Source organism: Nomascus leucogenys, chromosome 15 (assembly GCF_006542625.1).
Source record: "Nomascus leucogenys isolate Asia chromosome 15, Asia_NLE_v1, whole genome shotgun sequence".
Classification (NCBI taxonomy): Eukaryota; Metazoa; Chordata; class Mammalia; order Primates; family Hylobatidae; genus Nomascus; species Nomascus leucogenys.
In genome coordinates this window covers 67,448,685-67,472,814 of record NC_044395.1, presented here as the reverse complement: position 1 = coordinate 67,472,814, position 24,130 = coordinate 67,448,685, and the positions used below count along the sequence as shown (strand labels likewise).

Genomic DNA, 24,130 nt, shown 5'->3' with positions numbered 1-24,130 from the left:
TTATTTTTATTTTTGAGATGGAGTCGCTATCATCCAGGCCTGAGTGCAGTAACGTGATCTCAGCCCACTGCAGCCTCCACTTCTTAGGTTCAAGCGATTCTCAGGCCTCAGCCTGCCTAGTAGCTGGGATTACAGGTGTGCACCACCATGCCTGGATAATTTTTGTATTTTTTTTTAGTAGAGATGAGGTTTCACCATGTTGGCCAGGCTAGGTCTCAAACTCCTGACCTCAGGTGATCTGCCTGCCTCAGCCTCCCAAAGTGCTGGGATTACAGGTATAAGCCACCATGCCTAGCCTAGATTTTTTTTTCTTTTTTGGGGAGGGCGGTCGGGGGGTACAGAATCTTGCTCTTGTCACCCAGGCTGGAGTGTAGTGGCACGATCTTGGCTCACTGCAACCTCCACCTCTCAGGTTCAAGCGATTCTCCTACCTCAGACTCCCAAGTAGCTAGGATTACAGGCACCTGCCACCACGCCCGGCTAGTTTTTGTATTTTTAGTAGAGACAGGGTTTCACCATGTTGGCCAGGTTGGTCTCGAACTCCTGACCTCGAGCAATCCACCCGCCTCAGCCTCCCAAAGTGCTAGGATTACAGGTGTGAGCCACTGCACCTGACCAATTTTTTTTCTTATGGAGTTAGTTGTTTGAGCTCCTTATGTATTCTGATTATTAATCCTTTGTCAGATGGATAGTTTGCAAATATTTTTTCTCATTCCGTGGTTTGTCTTTTCACTTTGTTGATTGTTTCTTTTACTGTGAAGAAGCTTTTTAACTTGATGTGATCCCATTTGTCCATTTTTGCTTTGATTGTTTGTGCTTTTGGGATATTACTCAAGAAATCTTTGCCAACACCAATGTCTTGGAGGGTTTCCCCAAGGTTTTCTTTCATTAGTTTCATAGTTTGAGGTCTTAGATCTAAGTCTTTAATCTATTTTGATTTGATTTTTGTATCTGGCAAGAGAAAGGAGCCTAGTTTGAGTCTTTTGCATATGTATATCCTATTTTCCCAGCACCATTTATTGAAGAGACTGTCCTTTCCCCAATGTATGTTCTTGGCACTTTTGTCAAAAATGAGTTTACTCCAGATGTATGGATTTATTTCTGGGTTCTGTATGCTGTTCCATTGGTCTATGTGTCTGTTTTTTTTGCCAGCACCATGCTGTTTGGGTTATTATAGCTCTGTAGTATAATCTGAAGACGGGTAATACGATTCCTTCGGTTTTGTTCTTTTGCTCAGGATGGCTTTGTCTCTTCTGGGTCTTTTGTGCTTCTATATGAATTTTAAGATTATTTTTTCGATTTCTGTGAAGAATGTCACTGGTATTTCGATAGCAATTGCAGTGAATCTGTAGATTGCTTTGGATAGTATGGACATTTTAACAATATCAGTTCTTCCAATCTATGAACATGGAATATCTATCAATTTTGTGTGTGTGTCCTCTTCAGTTTCTTGCATCAATGTTTTATAGTTTTCATTATAGAGATCTCTCACTTGTTTGGTTAAGTTTATTCCTAGGAATCTTATTTTATTTGTAGCTATTGTAAATGGGATTACTTTCTTGATTTCTTTATCAGATTGTTTGTCGTTGGCATGTAGCAATGCTACTGATTTTTGTATGTTGATTTTACATTCTGCAATTTTACTGAATTTGTTTATCAGTTCTAATAGCTTTTGGTGGAGTCTTTAGGTTTTTCCAAATAAAAGATAATATAATCTGCAAATATGGATAATTTGGCTTCTTCCTTTCCAACTTAGATGCCATTTATTTTTTTTCTTCTGTCTGATTACACTAGGTAGGACTTCTATTACTATGTTGAATGACAGTGGTGAAAATGGGCATCCCTGTCTAGTTCCAGATCTTACAGGAAAAGTTTTCAGTTTTTCCCCATTCAGCATATTAGCTGTGGGCCTGTAATATATGGCTTTTATTATGTTGAGGTATGTTCCTTCTATACCCAGTTTTTGGAGGGCTTTTTTTAATCATAAAAGGATGTTGAATGTTATCAAATGTTTTAAAAGCATCAATTAAAATGATCATATGGTTTTTGTTCTTCATTCTGTTGCTATGATAGATCACATTGATTGATTTGCATATGTTGAACCATCCTTGCATCCCTGGGATAAATCCCTCTTGGCCATGATGAATGATCTTTTTTTTTTTTTTTTTTGAAACGGAGTCTCTCTCTGTTGCCCAGGCTGGAGTGCAGTGGCGCAATCTCGGCTCACTGCAAGCTCCGCCTCCCGGGTTCACGCCATTCTCCTGCCTCAGCCTCTCCGAGTAGCTGGGACTACAGGCGCCCGCCACCACGCCTGGCTAATTTTTTGTATTTTTAGTAGAGACGGGGTTTCACCGTGGTCTCGATCTCCTGACCTCGTGATCCGCCCGCCTCGGCCTCCCAAAGTGCTGGGATTACAAGCGTGAGCCACCGCGCCCAGCAATGAATGATCTTTTTAATGGGGTGTTGAATTAGGTTTCCTAGTATTTTATTGAGGATTTTTGCATAAATGTTCATCAGTGATATAGTTTCCTTTTTTTGATGTGTCTTTGTTTGGTTTTGCTATCAGGGTAATACTGGCTCACAGAATGAATTTCAAAGTACTCCCTCCTCTATTTTTTTTTTTTTGAATAGTCTGAGTAGGGTTCATATTAGTTCTTTAAATGTTTTGTAAAATTAGTCAGTGCAGCTGTTGGGTCCCGTGCTTTTCTTAGCTGGAAGACTTTTTTATTATAGCTTTGATCTCATTACTTGTTATTGGTCTATTTAGGTTTTGGATTTCTTCATGGTTTAATCTTAGTAAGTTGCATATGTCTAGGAATTTATATATTCTAGCTTTTCCAGTTTATTGGCATTTAGTTGCTCATAGTAGTCTCTGATGATGCTTTGAATTTCTGTGGTGTCAGTTGTAATGACTCCTTTTTCATCTGATTTTATTTGGGTCTTCTCTCTTTTATTCTTAGTCTGGCTAAAGGTTTGTTGACTTTATCTTTTCAAAAAACCTGTTCATTTTATTGATCCTTTGTATTTTTAAAATTTGAATCTCACTTATTTCTGCTTGATATTTGTTATGTCTTCTTTTAATTTTCCATTTGGTTTGCTTTTACTTTTCTAGTTCTTGAAGATGCATCATTAGGTTGTTCATTTGAAGTTTTTCTACTTTTTTGATTAGGTGCTTATTGCTGTAAACTTCCCTCAGTACTGCTTTTGTTATATCCCATAGATTTTGGTCTGTTGTATTTCCATTTTCATTTGTTTCAAATATTTTTAAATTTTTTTTTCTTATTTGTTGATCCACTGGCCATTAAGCATATTATTTAATTTCCATGTGTTCATATAGTTTCCAAAGTTCCTCCTATTATTGATTTTATTCGATTGTGGTCAAGGAAGATACTTGATATTGTTTCACATATTTTTTGAAATGTTTAAGGCTTGCTTTATGGCCTAATATATGGTTTATCATTGAAAATAACCCATGTATTGAGGGGAGGAATATAATATGTATTCTTCAGCCATTGGATGACATGTTCTGTAAATATCTGTAAGATCCATTTACTCTATCATGCAGATTAAATCTGACATTTCTTTGTTGATTTTCTGTCTGGATGACCTGTCTAATGCTGAAAGTGGGGTAATTAAGTCTTCAGCTGTTATTGTATTGGGGTCTATCTCTCTCTTTAGTTCTAATAATATTTGCTTTATATATCTGGGTGCTCCAGTGTTGGGTGCATATACGTTTACAATTATTATATCCTCTTGCTGAATTTACCCCTTTATCATTATGTAATGACCTTCTTTGTCTTGAAATCTATTTTGTCTGATGCAAATATAGCTACTCCTGCTCTTTTTTGGTTTAATTTGCATTGAATATCATTTTGTATTTGTTTATTTTTAGTCTATGTGTGTCTTTATAGGTGAAGTGTGTTTCTTACAGGAAAAAGATTATTGGGTCTTGTTTTTTCATCTGTTCAGCCATTCTATGTCTTTTGATTAGAGAGTTTAGTGCATTTACATTCAATGTCATTATTGATAAGTAAGGACTTACTCCTGTCATTTTGTTGTTTGTTTTCTGGTTGTTCTGTGATCCTTTCTTCCATCTGTCCATCCATCTTCCTTTTTGTGAAAGTGATTTTCCCTGGTGGTATTTTTGTTTCTTTTTTTTTTTTTTGAGATAGAATTTCACTCTTGTTGCCCAGGCTGGAGTGCAATGGCATGATCTCGGTTCACTGGAACCACTGTCTCCCAGGCTCAAGCAATTCTCCTGCCTCAACCTCCCAAGTAGCTGAGATTACAGGTGCATGCCACCATGCCCAGCTCATTTTGTATTTTTAGTAAAGATGGGGTTTCACCATGTGGGCCAGGCTGGTCTTGAACTCCTGACCTCAAATGATCCACCCACTTCAGCCTCCCAAAGTCCTGGGATTACAGGCATGAACCACTGTGCCTGGCTTTTAAATTTTTTTTCTTTTGTTTCCTCTGTGTATTTTCAAATAGCCTATCTTCGAGCTCACTAATTCTTTCTACTGCTTGATCCATTCTGCTGTTGAAAGACTCTATTGCATTCTTCAGTATGTCAATAGAATTTTTCAGCTCCGGGATTTCTGCTTGATTCTTTTAAATTATTTTACTCTCTTTGTTAAATTTATCTGATAGGATTCTGAATTCCTTCTTTGTGTTATCTTGGATTTTTTTTTTTTTTTAGCTTTCTCAAAACAAGTTGTTTTGAATTCTCTGTCCAAAAGGTCACATATCTCTGTTACTCCAGGATTTGTCACTAGTGCCTTTTTAGTTTGTTTGGTGATGTCATGTTTTCCTGGATGGTCCTGATGCTTATGGATGTCCATCAATGTCTGGGCATTGAAGAGTTAGGTATTTGTTGTACTCTACGCAGTCTGGGTTTATTTATAACCATCCTTCTTTGGAATGCAATCCAAATACTCAAAGAGAATTTAGTGTTGTGATCTAAGTCTTTGATCACTGCAGCTATATTTGCATTAGTGAGAACCCCCAGCCCAGTAATGCCGTGGCTCTTGTAGATTCATAGAGGTACCACTCTGATGGTGTTGGGTAAGATTCATGAGCATTCCCTTGATTACGAGGCAGAGACTCTTGTTCTCTTCTCTTAATTTCCCCTAAACAAACAAAGTCTCTCCATCATGCTGAGCTGCTTGGAGCTGGAGAAGAGGTGACACAAGCACCCCTGTAGCCACCATCACTGTGATTATGCTGGGTTACACCTGAAGCCAGCACAGCACTGGGTCTTGCCCAAGGCCTGTGGTGACTACTGCCTGGTTACCGCTGATGTTCCCTCAAGGCCCAAGGTCTCTACAGTCAGCAGGTGGTGCATCTAGCCAGGCTTGTTCCCTTCCCTTCAGGGTAGCAAGCTACCCCTCATTCCAGAAATACCATCCAATAGCTGGGGCCTGAAGTCAGGAACCTTAGTAATATACTTGGTGGCCTATTCTGCTGTGGCTGAGCTGGCACACAAGCCATAAGACAAGTCCTTCCCACTCTTTCCTCTCCTTTCCTGAAGCAGAAGGACCCTCTCCCTGTGGCCACCACTACTCCAAGCCTGCAGCAAGTATTCCGTGGCTAACACCGTTGTTCATTCAAGGTCCAACAGCTCTTCAGTCAGCTTGTAGTGAATGTTGCTAAGCCTGGATCTCTCCCTGCAGGGCAATAGACTCCCCTCTGTCCAGGGCAGGTCAAGAAATGCATCCAGGAACCAAGGCCTGGAATCAGGAACCCCAGGGAACCCGCTTAGTACTCTACCTCACCCTGGCCAAGCTGTACCCAAGTCACGAGACAAAGTCTTATTATTCTTTCTTCTCCTTTCTTCAAGCAGTAGGAGTATCTCCCCATGGCCACCACAGCTAGGAATGTGTTGGGTCACCCCTGAAGCCCTCACAGCACTGGGTCTCACTGAAGGCCCCTGGATAAGTACTGCCTGACAACTGCTGAGGTTTATTGAAGGCCCAAGAGCTCTTTAGTCAGCAGGTGATGAATGCTTCCAGGACTGGGTCCTTGCCATGAAGGACGTGGGTTCCCTTCTGGCCCAGGGTGTGTCTAGAAACGTTGTCTGGAAGATAGGACCTGAAATGGGGGTCTCAGGACTCCTGCTCATGCTCTATTCTACTGTGGCTGAGCTAGTGTTCAAGTTGCAAAACAGAGTTCCCTTTACTTTCCCCTCTCCTCTCCTTAAGTGGAAGGAAAGGGTCTCTCCCAGAGCTGCAAACTGCACTGCCTGTGGTTGGGGGACAGGTAATGCAAGCACTCCTTTGGTTGCCTCAGCTGGTGTCTCACTAGATCATGTATACCCCAAGTCCACTGACTCCAAGCCCAGCACAGCACCAGTACTTGCCCAGAAATTGCAGTCCTTGTGGCCTAGACTGCCTTTCAAGTTTATTTAGGACACCAGGGCACTTTAGCCTATGGTCGTGGGGCTTACCAGAACTCAGGTTCCAGCCACCGGAATGGACAATTCCCCTCTGGCCGGGGCTGGTCTAAATTCTCCCTTCATGGGCACTGGCTGGATTCTGTTTGTGCTGTTTTCCACCCAGATAGGCAGCACTGAGTTCCAATGCAAAGTCCCACAATCACTCTGCTCTCCTTCCACCAAGTGCACAGATTCTCTCTGTGTGCCACCTGGCCACAGAAAAATAAATAGAAATAATGAAAATACAACAAAGCAAAAGGTGTGAGATGCAGCTAAATAAATGTTAGAGAGTAATGTATAGCTTTAAATGCTTATATGGGAAACAAGAAACACCTAAAATCGGCCAGGCACGGTGGCTCATGCCTGTAATCCCAGCTCTTTGGGAGGCCAAGGTAGGTGGATCACCTGAGGTCAGGAGTTCGAGGCCAGCCTAGCTAACATGGTGAAACCCCATCTCTGCTAAAAATACAAAAATTAGCCAGGCGTGGTGGCACGCACCTGTAATTCCAGCTACTCGGGAGGTTGAGGCAGGGAATCGCTTGAACCCAGGAGGTGGAGGTTGCAGTGAGCCCAGATCGTGCCACTGCACTCCAGCCTAGGTGACAGAGAGAGACTCTGACTCTGTATTAAAAAAAAAAAAAAAAAAAAAAAAAAAAAAAAACCAGAAAAAACCCTAAAATAAATAATCTAAGTTTCCACATTAAGAAGCTGGAAAAAGAAAATTAAAACAAAAATAAGTAAAAGAAAGGAAATTTAAAAAGATAAAAGTTGAAAGCGATAAAATAGAAACTGGAGAACCAACAGAGAAAATCAATGAAACACAAAGCTAATTCTCTGAAAGGATCAATAGAATTGACAAATCTTTTATTTAGACTGATCAAAAATATGAAGACTGAAAATATGAATGAAAGCAGGGACATCCCTATAGATCCTACAGATATTAAAAGGATAATAAGGGACTATTATGAACAACTTATACCAGTAACTTCAAAAACTTAGGTTCTATCTAAGATAAAATTTTTGAAAATACCACAATGGACTCAGAAAGTGGACAATCTGATAGCCTTGTATCTACTAAAGAAATAGAATTTGTAATTAAAAACCTCTCTCTCTCTCTCTCTCACACACACACACACACATCAAAACAAAAAAACTCCAGGTCCAGATGGCTTTACTGGCAAATTCTATCAACCTTTTAAGAAATATCACTCCTATACAAACTCCTAGAAAGTAGGAGAGAACACTTCCCAAATCTCTTCCTCCCTCCCTCCCTTCCTTCCTTCCTTTTCTTTCCTTCTCTTTCTCTTTCCTTTTTTTTTTTTTTTTTTTTTTTGCGACATAGTCTTACTTTGTCACCAAGTTTGGAGTGCAGTGGTGAAGTAGTGTAATCACAGTTTACTGCAGCCTCCACCTCCTGGGCTCAAGCAATTATCCCACCTCAGCCTCCTGTGTAGCTGAGACCACAGGTGTACACTACGACACTGAGCTAATTTTTTAAAATTTTTTACAGAGATAGATTCTGTCTATGGTGTCCAGGCTGGTCTTGAACTCCTGGGCTCAAGCTATCCTCCCACCTCAGCCTCTCAAAGTCTCAGCTCATTTTGTGTGTGACCATCTGAGATATAAACCTGAGAGTGGAATTGGTAGAACAGAGTATATTTAATTTTACTAAGTGCTGTCAGATTGCTCCCCAGAGTAACTACACCAGTTTCCGCATCCGCCAACAATGCTTGAGGATTCTTGTTTTCCACTATCTCACTGAATCTTGGTATGACAGAGGCAACAGAATGCTGTAGAGATCATGGATTCTGGAGACAAATGCCTGGGTTCCAAAACAGGTTCTACCATTTTCTGGCCATGTGACCTTGGGCAATTTACTGAATGTGTGCCTCAGTTTCCTCATCTATAAAATGGAATAATAATAGTACCTATTTTACAGATACTAGGGCTTCATAAGCATTAGAGGATGAAACTGTCTTTTTTTATATTTCAGACATTTCCCCCATTTATCCTGTTTCTGAATATAAATTTCAAATTAGACTGTAAAGCTGCAAAGCTAAATGAGTTTTTAGGTGAGCTGCAGAGTGCTAGTCAGATTTTTTTCGTCTTTGGATTATTAGTCTATGCAGTATACAGGGCAGGATCACAATTTTTCTTACAAAGTTGGATACATAAATAAAATGTAGCTTTTTTCTCAATTACTGATCGGATTTTCCTCACAAATCTTACTCCTTCTTCTTCACTGGATAGTGGAAGAGGCTGGAAATAAATTTGGTTTCATTTCATTAGGTTTCATCTATTCTCTTTGAAATAAATGCTCAGAATTTTAAATTCCTCCCATTCTACTGCTGCTCTTCTCTAAAGTGGCATCTGGGTATAGAGAGGAGGGCTTATGTGACCTTTTGATGTTAGACTGAAGGGATCCTCAAGCCTAACACTGGTTTTGGTTGTGCACATGTTGGAATCCTCTGGGTAGTTGGCTTAGTTTCATACCTGGGCATTCTGCCAACATTTGCCTCTAAAGCTGATGAATTTGTGGTCTTGTGCCCCCTGTTCCTCTCCACTCCCCCCAGTTTGGCCCTCTCTCAACAACTCTCTTTGGTGCTGGAGACCCCAGTGATTCTCTGCTGCATACTCCTGTGGGCCTAAAGCCTCTCTAGTCAGTATCTACGCCATATAGGGATCAAGAGACACCTCTTCCTGACCATGCTGCTCTGCTCTCTTAATGCTGTTGGGAGCACAGTTAGTCCATCCGTGCTACAGAACAGCTTCCTTCCACAGTCCCAGTAGGGAAAAGGCAAAAGCCTCTTTGCCCTTGGCGCTGCTGCTTCCTTCTCTGAGGCTTCACAGCCCCAGGTCAGGTTGATTACATCATATTCTTCCCTTTCTTGTCTCTACTCTATTTACCCCCGTTCATCAGAATGGGAAGAGACATATTTCTCCCCTTTGTCAAGCCTCTTACTTCTTCCTTCCTTTCATTGTTTGGGATTTTAACTTCCTAATAGGATTTTAATTGCTCTAGTAGAACTTAATAGTGCAATTATCAAATCTGGAACATTTTTACATAGCAGTCATTGTATTTGGGCTATGCTGTCATATGGAACTCATTTAATAATCTCTACTTGACAAAGTTTAACAACTTGGCTGGGCATAATTCAAGAATGACTTCAGTCTAGAAAATGGCATGGATTTGTAGAAAATATTCTAACCAATTTCAGATGGTTTTACAGATATCTCACTATTGTTCCCTGCTCCCACTGGAGGACAAATAGTGGTAATGGTAAACATAGAAAGATGGTTCATTTTTCCAAAAGGACTTCTTTTAATACTCTACTTATCTCCTTTCCTGAAGGCACAGCCATGCACCCTGGTTGACTGTAGAAAAGAAAAGGGCTCTGAGGAAAGTGGGAGTTTTTGCCTCTCTGCTCAGCCTTTTGTTAAAGAACATCAGTTGCACCACACTCACTGGTGAGTTACCATTTTGAAGAGGTTGTGAAGAGTGATGCTCAGTACAGGCATACCTCATTTTATTTTTTGCTGTGCTTTATTGCACATCATAGTGTGTTTTATAAAAATTGAAGATTTGTGGCAACCCCATTTTGAGCAAGTCTATCAGCACTATTTTCCCAATAGCATGTGCTTACTTTTTGTCTCTGTGTCACATTTTGATAATTCTTACAGTATTTCAAACCTTTGCATTATTATTATATCAGTGTGATCAGTGCTTTGATGTTGTTATTGTAATTATTTGGGGGCACCACAGGCTGCACTCACATGAGATGGCAAACTTAATCGATAAATGTCGTGTGTGTTTTGACTGCTTCACTGACCGCCTGTTCCCCCATCTCTCTCCCTCTTGTTGGGCCTCCCTGCTCCCTGAGACAAACAATATAGAAATTAGTCCAATTAATAATCCAACAGTGGCTTCTAGTTGTTCAAGTGAAAGGAAGAGTCTCATGTCTCTCACTTTAAATCAAAAGCTAAAAATGACTAAGCTTGGTGAGGGAGGCAGGTCAAAAGCCACGGTAAGCTGCAAACTAGGTTTCTTGTGCCAGTTAGCCAAGTTGTGAATGCAAGGAAAAAGTTCTTGAAGGAAATTAAAAGTGCAATTACTGTGAACATGTGACTGATAAAGCAAAACACAGCCTTATTGCTGATATGGAGAAAGTTTTAGTGATCTGGATAGTAGATCAAACCAGCCACAACATTCCCTTAAGCCAAAGCCTAATCCAGGACAAGGCCCTAATTCTCTTCAATTCTATGAAGGCTGAGAGAGGCAAGGAAGCTGCAGAATAAAAGTCTGAAGTTTGCAGAGGTTGGTTCATGAAGTTTAAGGAAAGCCATTTCCATAACATAAAACTGCAAGGTGAAACAGCAAGTGCTAACGTGGAAGCTGCAGTGAATTGATGAAGGTGGCTACACTAAACAACAGATTTTCCATGTAGATGAAACACCCTTCTGTTGGAAGGAGATGGCATCTAGGACTTATTGTAGCTAGAGAAGAGAAGACAATGCCTGGCATCAAAGCTTCAAAGGACAGGCTGACCTTCTGTTAGGGGTGTAGCTGGTGGCTTTCAGTTGAAGCCAATGCTCATTTAACATTCCGAAAATCCTAGGGCCCTTAAGAATTATGCTAAATCTGCTATGTCTATGCTCTCTTAATGGAACAACAAAGCCTGTATGACGGTACATCGGTTTACAGTATGGTTTACTGAATATCTTAAGCCTACTGTTAAGACCTACTGCTCAGAACAAAAAGATTCTTTTAAAGATTTTTGCTGCTCATTGGCAATACACCGAAGAGCTCTGATGGACATGTACAAGGAGATTAATGTTGTTTTCATGCCAGCTATCACAACATCTATTGTGCAGCTCATGGATCAAAGAGTAATTTTGACTTTCAGCTCTTATTAAGAAAGACATTTGTAAGGCTATTGCTGCTATAGTCTTATGGTCTTATTAAGAAATTCATTTTGTAAGGAAATGAAAATTTAAAAAACGAAATACATTTTGTAAGACTATTGCTGCTATAGGAACCACTATAGATAGTGATTCCTCCAATGCATCTGGGCAAAGTAAATTGAAAACCTTCTGGAAAGGATTCACCATTCTAGATGCCATTAAGAACATTTTTGACTCATGATAGGTCAAAATATCAATATTAACAGGAGTTTGGAAGAAGTCGATTCAACTCTAATGGATGATTTTGAGGAGTTCAAGACTTCATTGGAGGAAGTAACTGCAGATGTGGTGGAAGCAGCAAGAGAATTAGAATAAGAAGTGGAGCCTGAAGGTATAACTGAGTTACTGCAATCTCATGATAAAACTTGAATGGGTGAGCAGTTGCTCTTATGGATGAGCAAAGAAAGTGGTTTCTTGAGATGGAATCTATACTTCTGATGCTGTGTACATTGTTGAAATGACAACAAATGATTTAGAATATTACATAAACTTAGTTAATAAAGGAACAGCAGGGTTTGAGAGGATTAACTCCAATTTTGAAATAAGTTCTGTAGGTAAAATGCTGTAAAACACCATCACATGCCACAGACAAATTCTTCATGAAAATATGAGTCCATTGATGTGGACTCATATTCACTGTTGTCTTCTTTTAAGAAATTGCCACAGCCTTCAGCAGTCACCACCCTGATCAGCAGCTATCAATATTAAGGCAAAAAAGATTACTAGCAAAAGATTACTATTTGCTGAAGGCTCAGATGATTATTAGCATTTTTAGCAATAAAGTATTTTTAAACTAAGGTGTGCAATTTTTTTTTTTTTAGACAGGGTCTTGCTCTGTCACCCAGGCTGGAGTACAGTGGTGCAATCTCAGCTCACTGCAACCTCCACCTCCCGGGTTCAAGAGATTCTTCTGCTGCCTCAGTCTCCTGAGAAGCTGGGATTACAGGTGCCTGTCACCACACCTGGCTAATTTTTGTATTTTTAGTAGAGACAGGGTTTCGCCATGTTGGCCAGGCTGGTATATCTTGTTTTTTTTTTAACTTAACGTAATGCTATGTCATGCTTAATAGACTACAATATAGTGTAAATGTAACCCATATGCAGTGGGAAACCAAAAAGTTCATGTGACTTGCTGTATTGCAATATTCGCCTTATTGTGGTGGTCTGGAACCAAACCCACAATAGCTTCAAGGTATGCCTGTGTACACTTCTGTTTGCATTTCCTCCCACCATGTGGTACCTAGCCATAGAGCAAGGGAGCTAAGTTTATTAATACTACGTAAGTTTTGATGCTTGGGGGCAAGGAGTGAAGCTCATATAGGCCTTTAGTTCTGTCATACTCTAACTCAACTTTTGTCGGACAGGCTCGCCCTGGCATAGCATGCAGTCATGCAACTAATAATAACAGAAAATATCAAAGGAGCAGAACTCTTGATTCCTTAGCTCCAGCTGCTTGCTCCCTCAAATTTCCCATCTCAGTTAATGACACATGATACACCTAGTTTCTCAAGCTTAAAATCCAAATCACCCTAGATTCTTCCTCTTCTTTTATTCTCCACATCCATTCTGTCAGTCCTGCTGGTTTTACCTCCAGAATATTTCTTAAATCTGTCAATTCTTCATCTCTATTGTTAAGACCCTTGCCCAAACTCCATTATCCCTTACTCGAATTACTTCAGTTGGGTCCAAATAGATCTTCCGCCTTGTTACCCTGGCTTTTCTAGCATCCATCCACCATAGAACAGGCAGAGTGACCTTTGAAAAAACGCAAATTAGATCATATGCTCTCCCACCTACTATTTGACAATACATTCTCATTATATTTTTGAAAAATACAAGCTCATTACCATGACCATGTGAGCCACCCCTTTCTATATGTTTCCATCATTTTGGGTCACTCTGCCCCTCACTCACCATGCTCTGGCTGCATACTCTGTTTCTTGAACACTTCAAGGTTGTTCCTGCCTCAAGACTTTTGTACCTACTGAGGGCTCTACCTGAATGAATATTCCTTCTAGATCTTTAAATAGCTACTTTCAAATATGCAGAAAGCTTCCCTGACCGCTCAAATTATACTAACTGCTCCCCTCTCATCACATACCCTCTTGACGCATCCGTCTATTTTGTTTTCTTTATAGGACTTCAAAATCATCAAAATTATTTATATGTTGGCCTTTTATTGCCTGTTGCCCTACATTAGAATAACCTTATTAGCACATAGAAGAATACCTGGTTCCAAGGAGTGCTCAATGAATAATTGTTGAATGAACATGGGACCTTGTATCTTACTTGGCTTTTTTCATATGCATGATTCATTGAGAGAATCCACCATAGGAGAGGAATGAGTGGTAGGGCAGGATTGAGGCATTGCCAAGAACACCACTAAATGCCTTAAGAAAGAATTTTGAGTGCTAACGTTCTCCTTTCAAACATATCCCTTGTGGATTTAGCACAAGTGCTGAGACCACAGTAGACAGCGGGGCAAGGATTTAGGATTCTGTGTGTCAGACACTGCTGGGTCTGCCTAGCTTCTTAGATACGCGATTAACACCAAGCCCTACCCCACCCCAAGTGTACCCACACTTTCCCCTTCCTAGCTGCCAGGCACATGCCCTCTTCTACCTTCAGTGTGAATATACCTCCTCTTTTCTCAGTTATGCACACTATACCTTTCCCCTAGTGTGTCACATTCTGCCTTCTTGGTGTGCACACACCCTACTCTACCCCCATATCTCAGAAATCTTTCATGGAATCACTACAACTTTATTTTGGTAGACGGGCTCAAGACAGGGGTGGGCTGCACACATGGACCCTCCTTTGGACACAGGTGTTGGGGGTGAGCTTGGTGGGTAAGGGCAGATGCATCACGATGTTCCTGCTCTGCAGCTTAGCGGTGCCAAGGGGCCCTCCCATGTACACAGGACAGGAGTACACAGTCAGGTTGGCTGGCGGTGGCAGGTCACTGGTGCCCGGGGCCTGTGTGCTGATGCTGACAGGAGGCAGAGGGCTGGGTTGGCTGGAAGGACTGTCCTGCAAGGCTCCAGCTATTGGGTTCCACTCCGCATGTAGGACCTGTAGCCCGATCAGCAGCAGTCCTCTCTCTGGAACCGTGGGGTTTGGACCATTCTCCACCTGGAAGCGTCAGAAGCTGGTCAGGCAAGGCTAGGAAGCTGGGAGGTGGCAGGTGGGGAGTGGGGGTTAGGGGGTGGGAGGTCGTGGTGGAGCGAGATCAGAGAAGCTAGCAGGGTTGCCGAGGGGCAAGATCACCAAGAAGGGGTAACTGCGAGGTGTAATTAGAGACTTCGAGGGGACTGGAACTGCGAAGGAGGGGCGGCGCAAAGATACCCTGAGGTGCAGAGGGTTGCTGTTCATCTCCAGATGTTTATACTGGATCTGACTGGAGACTGAGCCTCGGCTACCAGGGAAATTCGAGCTGGGCACATTCTGGTCCAGGGCAGCTTCCCCGCGCAATGCCAGCAGCAGGCGGCGCGGGTGGCGAAAGGCTGACAGGTGAAAGACGCGCTCTGGTACATCACTGCTCGGGTCCGCGCCCACGCCCAAGTAACGAACCAACAGTTGCCCACGGCGCGACAACTGTCGCAGCCAGTGCCAGGGCGGCTGCGGACCGGCCGGCGCATGAGGTCGCCAAGGCAAGGGTAGGCGGCCAGTCCAGAGAGCGTGGGCCACCGCAGCACAGCGGCGGGAGGGGCACGGGGGTGCGCCCTTCAGCTGCTGCAACAGGCAATCAAGGTCGCGTTGTAGCGTGCCCACCAACTGGCTCAGTTCTAGAGCCTCGGTCTCTAAGACGCCCTCCAGAGGCCGCCGCGCATTCGGCCCCAGCACTGACCACGGGGCGCCAGACTCGTCTTGGCGAACCACGTGGGTCAGCAGGTCCTGCAGTGATTCCAGCCTCCGGTTAACTTGCACTAGGCGTTGCCGCAGTCGCCTTTCCGCGAGCTGGGCGCCTCTTCGAGACTCAGGAACCCACACGGGTGAACTCCGCTGCAGCGCACTCAAGAGAGCGCGACTCTGGCGTCGCAACAGCCAGGCTTGGGCGCCCTCACTCAGTCCGCAGAGCCGGGGTTCAGGTGGTGAGGGCAGTAGGTGCATCTGGGCCTTGCACTCTGCCATTGCATCCAGCTCCCTTAGCTCTTGGGGATAGAGGTGAGGGGTGAGGGACAAGATGGACTCTCCCCACCCTAGACTCGAGAGAGTAGGCCTTCCTCTGATCCTTTACTGCCATCACCCCCATAACAGTATGGGTATTACCCCCTCATATACCTTTATTGAGACTGCTGTCCACATTTCTATGGGGGGTGGCATTGCATTGCACTATTCCCTACCCCAAAACAGATACCTGAGTGAGGCTTACCTGGGAGGGGCATGAGCGTGGCCAGCAAAGACTGGGGTGTGTGTGGCTGGACCCAGCTCCCGCTACTGGGGCTCAGGCAGGCTTGTGTGAGGCTAATCAGGGCCTCCCTGTCCTCAGTGTCCCCCAGAGGACCCCCGTAGAAAACTGAAGCTGAAGATGAGGTTAGAGTCTCTCAGTTCCAGTACCTTCAGTTTCCACCACCCCCAAAACCAAAGCTGTGAATTATATCCCACCCCCACCCTCTTCCGGGCTTTCCTGGGGGCTGATGACTCCAAGGGGGAGAGGAAGGGTCTCACCAGCCAGCTCTTGCATGGCAGCACGGGGATTGCTAAGACTTGCCCACAGCTGATCTTGGGTCTGAAGAACCTGGGTTAGAGTCCCTTGACTCCTAGAGAAGGGGAGTGGAAAGCAGGGTTTCACATTATCATCTATATGCTGAAGACTGTCAAGTCTTTTCTTCATTTGAAACCTCTCTCTTGAGCTTCAGGTTCATTGCCACTTGGCACCTCAAATACAACTTGCTTTCAACTGAAATCATCATTTCCCCCCCCATAAAACCTGTTCCACCTCCTATTTCAGTGAGAGGTACCGCCAGCCACCCAATTATCTAAAGCAAAAATCTGAGAGTCATCCTTGACTCCTCCTTCCTCTTCACCCCATATTTATTCTCTATCCCTTCCATGGCTACCACCCTACCACCCATACCACAATTTCTTCCCTGGAGACTTCCAGAGTCTCCTAAAACTGCTCTGCTTGCCCCCAGTCCTGCCTCTTCTGGTCCATTCTCCGCGTTGCATCCAGAGTGATCTTTCCAACACACAAAAAGGATATTGTATCTTCTTCTACTTAAAACCCTTCAGTGGCTTCCCACTGTCTTCAGGATAAAATCAGGCACCTTGCCCTAGTCTTCTTTTTTCGAGACAGAGTCTCGCCCTGTCGCCCAGGCTGGAGTGCAGTGGTGCAATCTCGGCTCACTGCAAGCTCCACCTCCCAGGTTCACGCATTCTCTTGCCTCAGCCTCCCAAGTAGCTGGGACTACAGGCACCTGCCACCATGTCTGGCTAAGTTTTTGTATTTTTAGTACAGATGGGGTTTCACCGTGTTAGCCAGGATGGTCACAATGTCCTGACCTCGTGATCCACCCGCCTTGGCCTCCCAAAGTGCTGGGATTACAGGCATGAGCCACCGCGCCTGGCCTACCTTGCCCTAGTCTTAAAGGCCCTTTATAATGAGCCTTACTTCTCCCTCCTCAACACCTAGCATGTCCACGTCAACCACACTCAAGTCTCCTCCTTTCTGCTGAGTTTAGGTCCCTCTGCTCAGAAAGGTCCATCTCTACCTGATTTGCCTCTGCTTTTAAGACTCAATTCAAAGTAAAATCTCAAAGTCTTCGGAGAAGCCTTCCTTGACTTCCCCTTGCCCTTGCTCTTTGGAGCTTCCAAAGATGAATTAGTTTTACTCATCCCAGCATATGGAAGATACTCAATGTTTGTTGCGTGATTGACTGAGCAGGAATGGGTGGGGTCCCTCACCAGCGCCCCCTGTGTGCCTGCAGCCTTGTTCCATAGAGCTGCCGGTATAGCAGGAGGCCATGGAGGAGGAGCAGAGGTAGTGCCTGGGTGGGGGGTTGCATGTAGGGTACTTGCTGGGCTAGCTCCACACTGTCAATCAAAACATGGCCCAGCTCCAGGGACTGGTTCCAGAAAACAGGCATGAAGTGCTGGGTCAGCACAGCTGGGGAGAAAGGAGAGTGCTGAGTCAGCACAGCACAGTTGCCCTCCCACTTCCAATTTGAGAGCCTGTAGGGGGTTAAGTTCCTCACCTGGCAAAGAAGCACTAGACTCTGCAGGCACAATAAGCCAAAGACGAAAATCTCTGTGAACAGTGCTTACATTCCTGCTTTCAGGTTGGTCTAAAAGCTGTTCTGATTCCAGGTCTGCAACCACTAGAGTCAGACAAGGGTCTGAGATCAGTCCTTGGATAAAGGGTCAGGCAGAAGTCTAGGGATCAGACTTGAGGTTAGGGGTGTCAGGAGTCAGATACAAGGCCAAGTGGACAAGTTTGGTGCCAGGTCACTGGCCATGAGGCCTGAGATTTCAAGCTAAGGCCCAAGTGTAGGATAGGATCCTGGAAGCCAATCTAGGCAATAAACTCACCCTTGGCTCTGCCTAACAGTTCCAGCAAGAGCTGTAGCAGCTCTTTCGGCCAATGGGGCATCAGATGACAGTTGTCCAGCACCAGCCAGTGCCCCTCATACATAGCCTGGGATAGAGTGCTGACCACAACTGAGACTGGGTCCCAGGCTTCAGAGCCCAGGGCTATCACCTGCAGTTGCTTCTGCCCCTGGGGACCAAAAAAGAGATGGCAGCATGACTCAAAGTGATCCTAGGGTGACCCGAGGGACCCAAACTAATGCTACCAGGATCCCAAAAGTCTCTGAGTAGTACAGAAAGATCCATGAAAATGCTTGGAGGGGGTCCCGCACACCCCAGCCCATAGGAGCCCGCTCACTCTGTGGCCAAGAAACTAGGTTCAAACCTGCTGATACTTGGCAGCCAGTTTCTGGATGACAGTCAGAGGATGCAGAGTGGCTGAGGGGTGGCCAGGCGGTGGCAACAAGATCAGCATGGGCTGAGTAGCCTGACTATGTTTAAAGGGCATGGTGGGAGTGCACATGTTTTCATCCAGGGGCCGACCCAGGAGGCTAGTGGTGAAGTCTGCCAGGGCACCTGCCAGGCACTCAGGTTGCAGAACGCGCCACAGGATCAGCTTCTGGAGGAGGCTGAGTGGCTCAGGCCCAGGCCCAGGTGCAGGGCCCAGCACCGTGGATGACAGTGACAGGTAAGCCTGCCAAGCACTGGAGTGGCCTGCCAGGGAGGCACACAGGCCAACAAATGGGGGCAGCAGCTCTAACATCTCACATTCATGCCAGGCTTTTGGCCCAAGCCAGGCCGGTCGAGCCACACCTGAGACTGGCTTGCTGTGGACTGTGCTGGGAGAGGCTGCTAGTCCAGGCCAGAGTGCCAGTCTTTCCAGCTCTGATGCTTTCCCTGTCACTTGCAGCAGAGCCAAAGCGCCCAATGCACCCACCAAGGGTACTTGGGTAAGGCCCAGTGCAGTCACAGTGCTGCCCAGCAGCTGGCGGGTCAGGTGTGCTCTCAGTTGCAGTAGATGGCTGGCCAGATCCTCCCCGTGATTAATCTCACGTGGCTTCATGCTGTCCAGAGCCTGCTTGGTGACTGCCAGCCAGTTCTCTGGGCTCATACAGAAAAGTGGCAGCAGGTTCTGCAGTTGGCTTAGGGCCTTTACCATGGCCATTCCATGCCAAACCACAGGCCGATAGGGTGCCCACGATACCATCTCCCGTAGTTTCTGCCCTTCTAGCTCTTCAAAATGAGCACGCAGCTGGCATAGCTTTCCCTGGGCCCTCACCATGTTCCGCAGAAACTTGGCTGGCTTCTGATGCTTTGGATTCTGGAACAGCAGCATCGTCAACAGCCGCTCCTGCATACACTCATTTGTTGGATGGATCTGGCCCTCTCCCACAGTCCCCAAACATCTACATTCATCTCCACCCCCTTACCCAGGTCCATCCAGTGCTCATCTCAACCCACAGACTGAGCCCCCAAGCACCTCAGCAGCCTTCACAGCCTTGCAGGTATCTAGGGTTCTGATCTTTAGGTCCTGCCAGCGGGTCTCGAGCTCAGGACACTCTCTGCACAAGATTTCATGCAGCATCTGTTCTTCCAGTACTTCCATGTTGAGGCCCAGATCCAGCACATTCAGCCCCTTTAGCAGTTCACAACCTAGCACTTGGGGTAACATGGGAGATGCTTAACCTCTTCCCCTTGGCAGAGCCAGGGGGTAGAGCAGACAGGGAGAATGGCTCCCTGCTATAGACCTGTGCCTCCTCTGGGCCAGGTTGAGTGAAGCCCTCTTAGGGCTGGTGCTGAGGGCCTAGTGTGTCCACACAACTGTACTGGCAGTTTGCCCTCTGGGCCTCACCTTTTTCCATGGCACAGAGGGAGAGGGTGGTGCTGAGATACAGACAGAAGCCAGGCTGCACCTGGGGTGGTCTCAGCTGTTCCCGCTGCAGCAGCCATTGCAGTTCTTGGCACCCTAGACCCAGCTCCACATTGGTCAGTAGCACAGGCAGGCCTGTGAGAGGGAGGCAAAGGCACCCTACCCACAATGCCAGCACCCATGATCCCCATTCCCCAGGCACGAGGTCTGGCTCTGACCAGCTTCCCTGTGGCTGATAGGAGGGTTCCCACATGACGCTTAAATACAGTTAGTGCCCGGGATGAAGGATGGGAACTGAAGTTAGACTGAGGTGGGGGAGGCCTGTGGGGTCACAGAATGGGGCGAGTCAAAAAGGGGCCAGGGTAGGTGGGGACCAGTTCTCACCACAAGCAGCTGCCTCCTGGAGCTGAGAACCCAGCTCTGGGTCAGCACCTGAAAGAACACTAAGGTAGGGAAGAGATGGAAGCTGAGTCTCATAGGCTGGCTTTGACCCCTGGCTCTCTGTCTTCTCCTCCTCTTTCTCTTCATTTTCCTCCTGCTCTTTCTCCTGCTCATTTTTTCTTTCCTCTGCCTTCTGCTCTTTTGTCTGGTCCTTAGCCTCATTACTGTCTTCACTCTCATCATCTTCCTCTTTCATGTCCGTTTTACTCTCTCTGTTTTGATTTCTCATGAGGCCTTTCCCTGGGGCAGAAAGATTCAGAGGAGCTCTTCTTAGGGGAGGAATCAGACTCCTTAGGGGAGGAGTTCACTCAAGGGCTCCATTTCATGAGGGAAGATCTGCAGGAACACATCTTAGGAAAGTTGCTTAAGCTCTCTATGACTCAATTTTCTTATCTGCAAAATGGGGTTGATATTAGTGGCAACCTCATAGGGTTACTGTGAAGATTAAATGAAATGATACATAGAAAACACTTAGATGTGCACATAGTAAGCACTCAATAAATGTTGGCTATCAAAATTATTACTCTAAAATTCCAGGGAGGGATCCTACTCATCCTCTATCTTCACATAGCCTCTCTTCTGTATTTTCTATGCCTTTTCTTCTGCCTCTTGTAAGGGCACTTGCGGGATTTAGGGCCCATCTGGATAAGAATCAGGGAGATCTCATTCGAAGTCCTTAACTTAATTACATCTGAAAGGACCCCTTTCCAAATAAGGTCACATTTTTCTCACAAACTCAATCCCCAGCCTCTTCTTCTGGGAAATAAACACTCTATTCCTTTTCCTAGAAAATGTTCCTTCCCATACTCCACCCAGATGGGTCCCCGATCCAAACAGAGCCAACAGAAATATTCCCCAGGATTTCTGAACATTGGATAAATTTGGGTAGTGCTGAGTAGACCAGGGAAGTGGAAGATCATGAACCAATAAGTCATGTAGATTCAGAATCATTGTAATAAAGAGAAAAAAATAAATGTGACCAAATTTATTCCTATAGTATAGGCTGGTGAAATCTGGGACATCCTGATCACAAAAATACAGTGTCCTCATTATGAAGGGAAAGACCACATGAGGCTGAGTGTTGGGCAGTTCAGATACTCCGGAAGCATTGCATTTATTATGCCTGCTTACCTCTACCCTCAGTGGGGGCTGGTGCAAAAGATCTATTCTCTTCCAGAGGCAGCGGGTCCAACCAGATGAGGGCCTGGTTGCTGGGGTCAAGCAGCAGAGGCCAACGGCAACTACTGTAGTGGGTGGGGCTTCGCAGAAGCAAGCCTGCCAGGTGGGCCGACTTTGCCTGTGGCTTCAGGTTTCCGTCCCACTGGTACTGTTCAGATTCAGAGCTCAGCAAGGACAGAATACTGAAGGGAGAGTGTGTAGCCAGCAGGGGGTTCTTTGGTGGTATGCTGACAGATTTTTGCTTCCGCTTCAGTGCCTGTGCCACATCATCTGGGCCCAGAGCCTCCTGAAAGCCCCAACACAGAGCTAACCACTTGTCCAGTAGCTCTTGGCGCCGCAATGGTGGGAAGGGACCCAGGTAGATGATGGCAGCTGAACATAGGAGGGTATCTCCGAACACAGTCATGCAGCGTCCCTTCAGCTTCTGGAGTGGAAGGGAAGACCAGAGGCTGTGTAGGCCAGTGAGGAGGGTGCAGGCAGAGATATGGCAGAGGGAGGGCAAGGTGGGGTGTGGAGGAAAGCACGGCAAGCAGTGCAGAGAGCGACAGAGGGAGGCAGTGAGGGCACAGGGAGGAGCAGGGGAACGGCATAAAAGGAACTTTGGGGGAGACATCTGGGAGGGGGATGGTTACCTGGAGCTGTGTGGTCCAGGCATGCATAGGCGTGAGCAGTGCAGCCTTCATGGGCCATTTGTGATACTGCCCACACTGTGCTTGACTGAGGGTCTTCGCCACGCAGTTGTGGGAAGCTTGGGCATCTTCCACCATCTTAGCCAGGGCCAAATTATGCTCCAGGGTCTCCTGGGCCTGAAACTGGTAGTAGCCCAGGCGGGCCTGCTCCCGAGTGAGTGTTGCCTCCACTTGCTGCAGCAGCAGGCCCGTGGGCAGTCCCCGGCAATGTGCCAGCCCATAGTGCAGAACTGCCCAGAGCCAGGCTGCCAGGCTGGCTGCAGGTCGGCTCACTGCCCGCAGGGCTGCATCGTTCATACCTGGAGCCTTCAGAATTAGATGTAACTTTATCAGCTCTGAGTCTGTTATCTTCTCCTTGGGGAAGAACACCAGCTCCTGGAAAGATGTATGTTAAAGGGATGGGGAAGACATGGATGCTCTGGACCTCGACCCAACAGTTTAGCCTTGCCAAGTGTCCCTTTTATGCCTCCTCTATCCTCCTTCATTGTGCTCCACCCTTCCTACCTGATAAAAATCCTCAGTGCATAACAGCCGTTTGGCACTGGCCCAGCCTGTTTCACGGTGGAACAAGTCACACATTGCATCAGTCACCCGGACCACAGATTCTGGTGGTGCTCGATAGCTCCGTATCTCCTCAAAGTCAGCCACCTGCAGCTGGCTCAGAGGCTCCAGAAATGCCTTGCTCATCTACATGAGGAGAGATACCCTCTGAAGTGAGCTCCTGAGATGTTCCGTTCTTCCTTCAAGGTGTTTTTAGGGGAATCATGTCCTCCTTGGAGTCCCCATGAGAGGCCACTCCCCAAGCCATCCTATTACCTTTGTCCCCTCCCCCCAGGAGACTCCACGATGAGTCACTCCATCCTCTCCTCTTAGTATCCTTAGAGGGGTTGTCCTCTTTTGAGAGAGGAGCAGTGCAGGGCAGGTGGCAGGAAGAGCCCACCTGCTCCAGGAAAGCCTCTTGCTGAGCCTGCAGGGCATCCCGTTGCTTGGCCAGGTTCTCAATGAGGTTCTCTTGATGCCGACACTCTTCCAGCTGCTGCTTGTATAGGAGCTTGCTTTGCTCTAGCTGCTGCTGAAACATGCTGAGGCTCTGTGAAGAGAGATCCAGGCCCTGCAGCTCCAGATCCTGGGCCATGCAGGAACACCCCAGAAGACCCTATGATCCTGGAACTGTAGCACACTCCTCACTTGAAAGACTGACCACGTTGAACTCCAAGTAAGCCACAGAGAGAGGCTGAGCTCTGGGTCTGTCACTTATTAGTCTGTGAGTTATATATCTAGTAACGCAGCCCCAAGTGTGTGGTTGCTTTTTCTGCAGCCGCTTCACCCGAAGACTATGTGTGTAACAGTTATGTTACACTACTCTATATTTTAGTTGACCCATTAGCAGCAGTTGTCACAGAAGACAGTTCCCTCCCTCTTGAGGCATCCTCCTCTCTTGGCCTTCATGTTACTGTGTTCTCCTTGGGCTTTCTCTAACTTCTCTGGCTGCTCTTTCTCATTCTCTTCCTCTGTCAGCCCTTAACTATTCCTCATCAATTTTTTCAGAGCCTCCTTTCTCTTTTCACTCTACACTTCTAATGCCCTCCCTAATCTCATGGCTTTGATTCCTACTTATGTTCCAACTGCCAAATCTCTCTCTCTAGCTAGGTTCCCTCCCAGCCCCATACCATGTATTCATTTGCCTAGTGGAAATCTTCTCTTGGGGGGTCTCACAGGCCCCTCAAACTCCACATGTCCCCAAATGAATGTATTGGTTATGCCTCCTCAGCTCTCCTGTAGTCTGAATCCTCTCCTGTGTATTCTTTTTCTCAGAGAATGGTGGCAAGATACGCTCAAGTTTTCCAAGGAACAAACTGAGTTGTTAACCTTGGCTCCATCTCCTGAATCCCCCCAAATCCAGCCCATCTTTGAGGCCTTTCAATTCTACCTCCTAAATGCCTCTCGTGCCCACTGCCCTTCCCAACGTCAGTCACTCATGCTCAGGCCCTCTCACTCCCGACCTTCTGCACTGGCCTCCTAACTGGTCTC

General features: G+C 45.9%; 1 protein-coding gene across 1 annotated transcript in view; it reads right to left on the bottom strand.

Moving 5' to 3' along the window:
• Positions 1-14,137: 14,137 nt before the first annotated feature.
• Positions 14,138-24,130, bottom strand: part of DNHD1 (dynein heavy chain domain 1) — an 83,555-nt gene continuing 73,562 nt past the window's right edge. The window contains exons 29-43 of the mRNA XM_030828751.1: positions 23,040-23,189; positions 22,604-22,786; positions 22,043-22,474; positions 21,363-21,834; positions 20,175-20,471; positions 19,773-19,925; positions 19,401-19,579; positions 18,306-19,271; positions 17,924-18,110; positions 17,590-17,712; positions 17,300-17,501; positions 16,064-16,155; positions 15,768-15,917; positions 14,741-15,546; positions 14,138-14,527 (exon numbers count right to left, since the gene is read on the bottom strand). Coding sequence (XP_030684611.1) covers positions 14,177-14,527; positions 14,741-15,546; positions 15,768-15,917; positions 16,064-16,155; positions 17,300-17,501; positions 17,590-17,712; positions 17,924-18,110; positions 18,306-19,271; positions 19,401-19,579; positions 19,773-19,925; positions 20,175-20,471; positions 21,363-21,834; positions 22,043-22,474; positions 22,604-22,786; positions 23,040-23,189 — 4,743 coding nt within the window. The 3' untranslated portion in view covers positions 14,138-14,176. The remainder of the gene's footprint in view (positions 14,528-14,740; positions 15,547-15,767; positions 15,918-16,063; positions 16,156-17,299; positions 17,502-17,589; positions 17,713-17,923; positions 18,111-18,305; positions 19,272-19,400; positions 19,580-19,772; positions 19,926-20,174; positions 20,472-21,362; positions 21,835-22,042; positions 22,475-22,603; positions 22,787-23,039; positions 23,190-24,130) is intronic.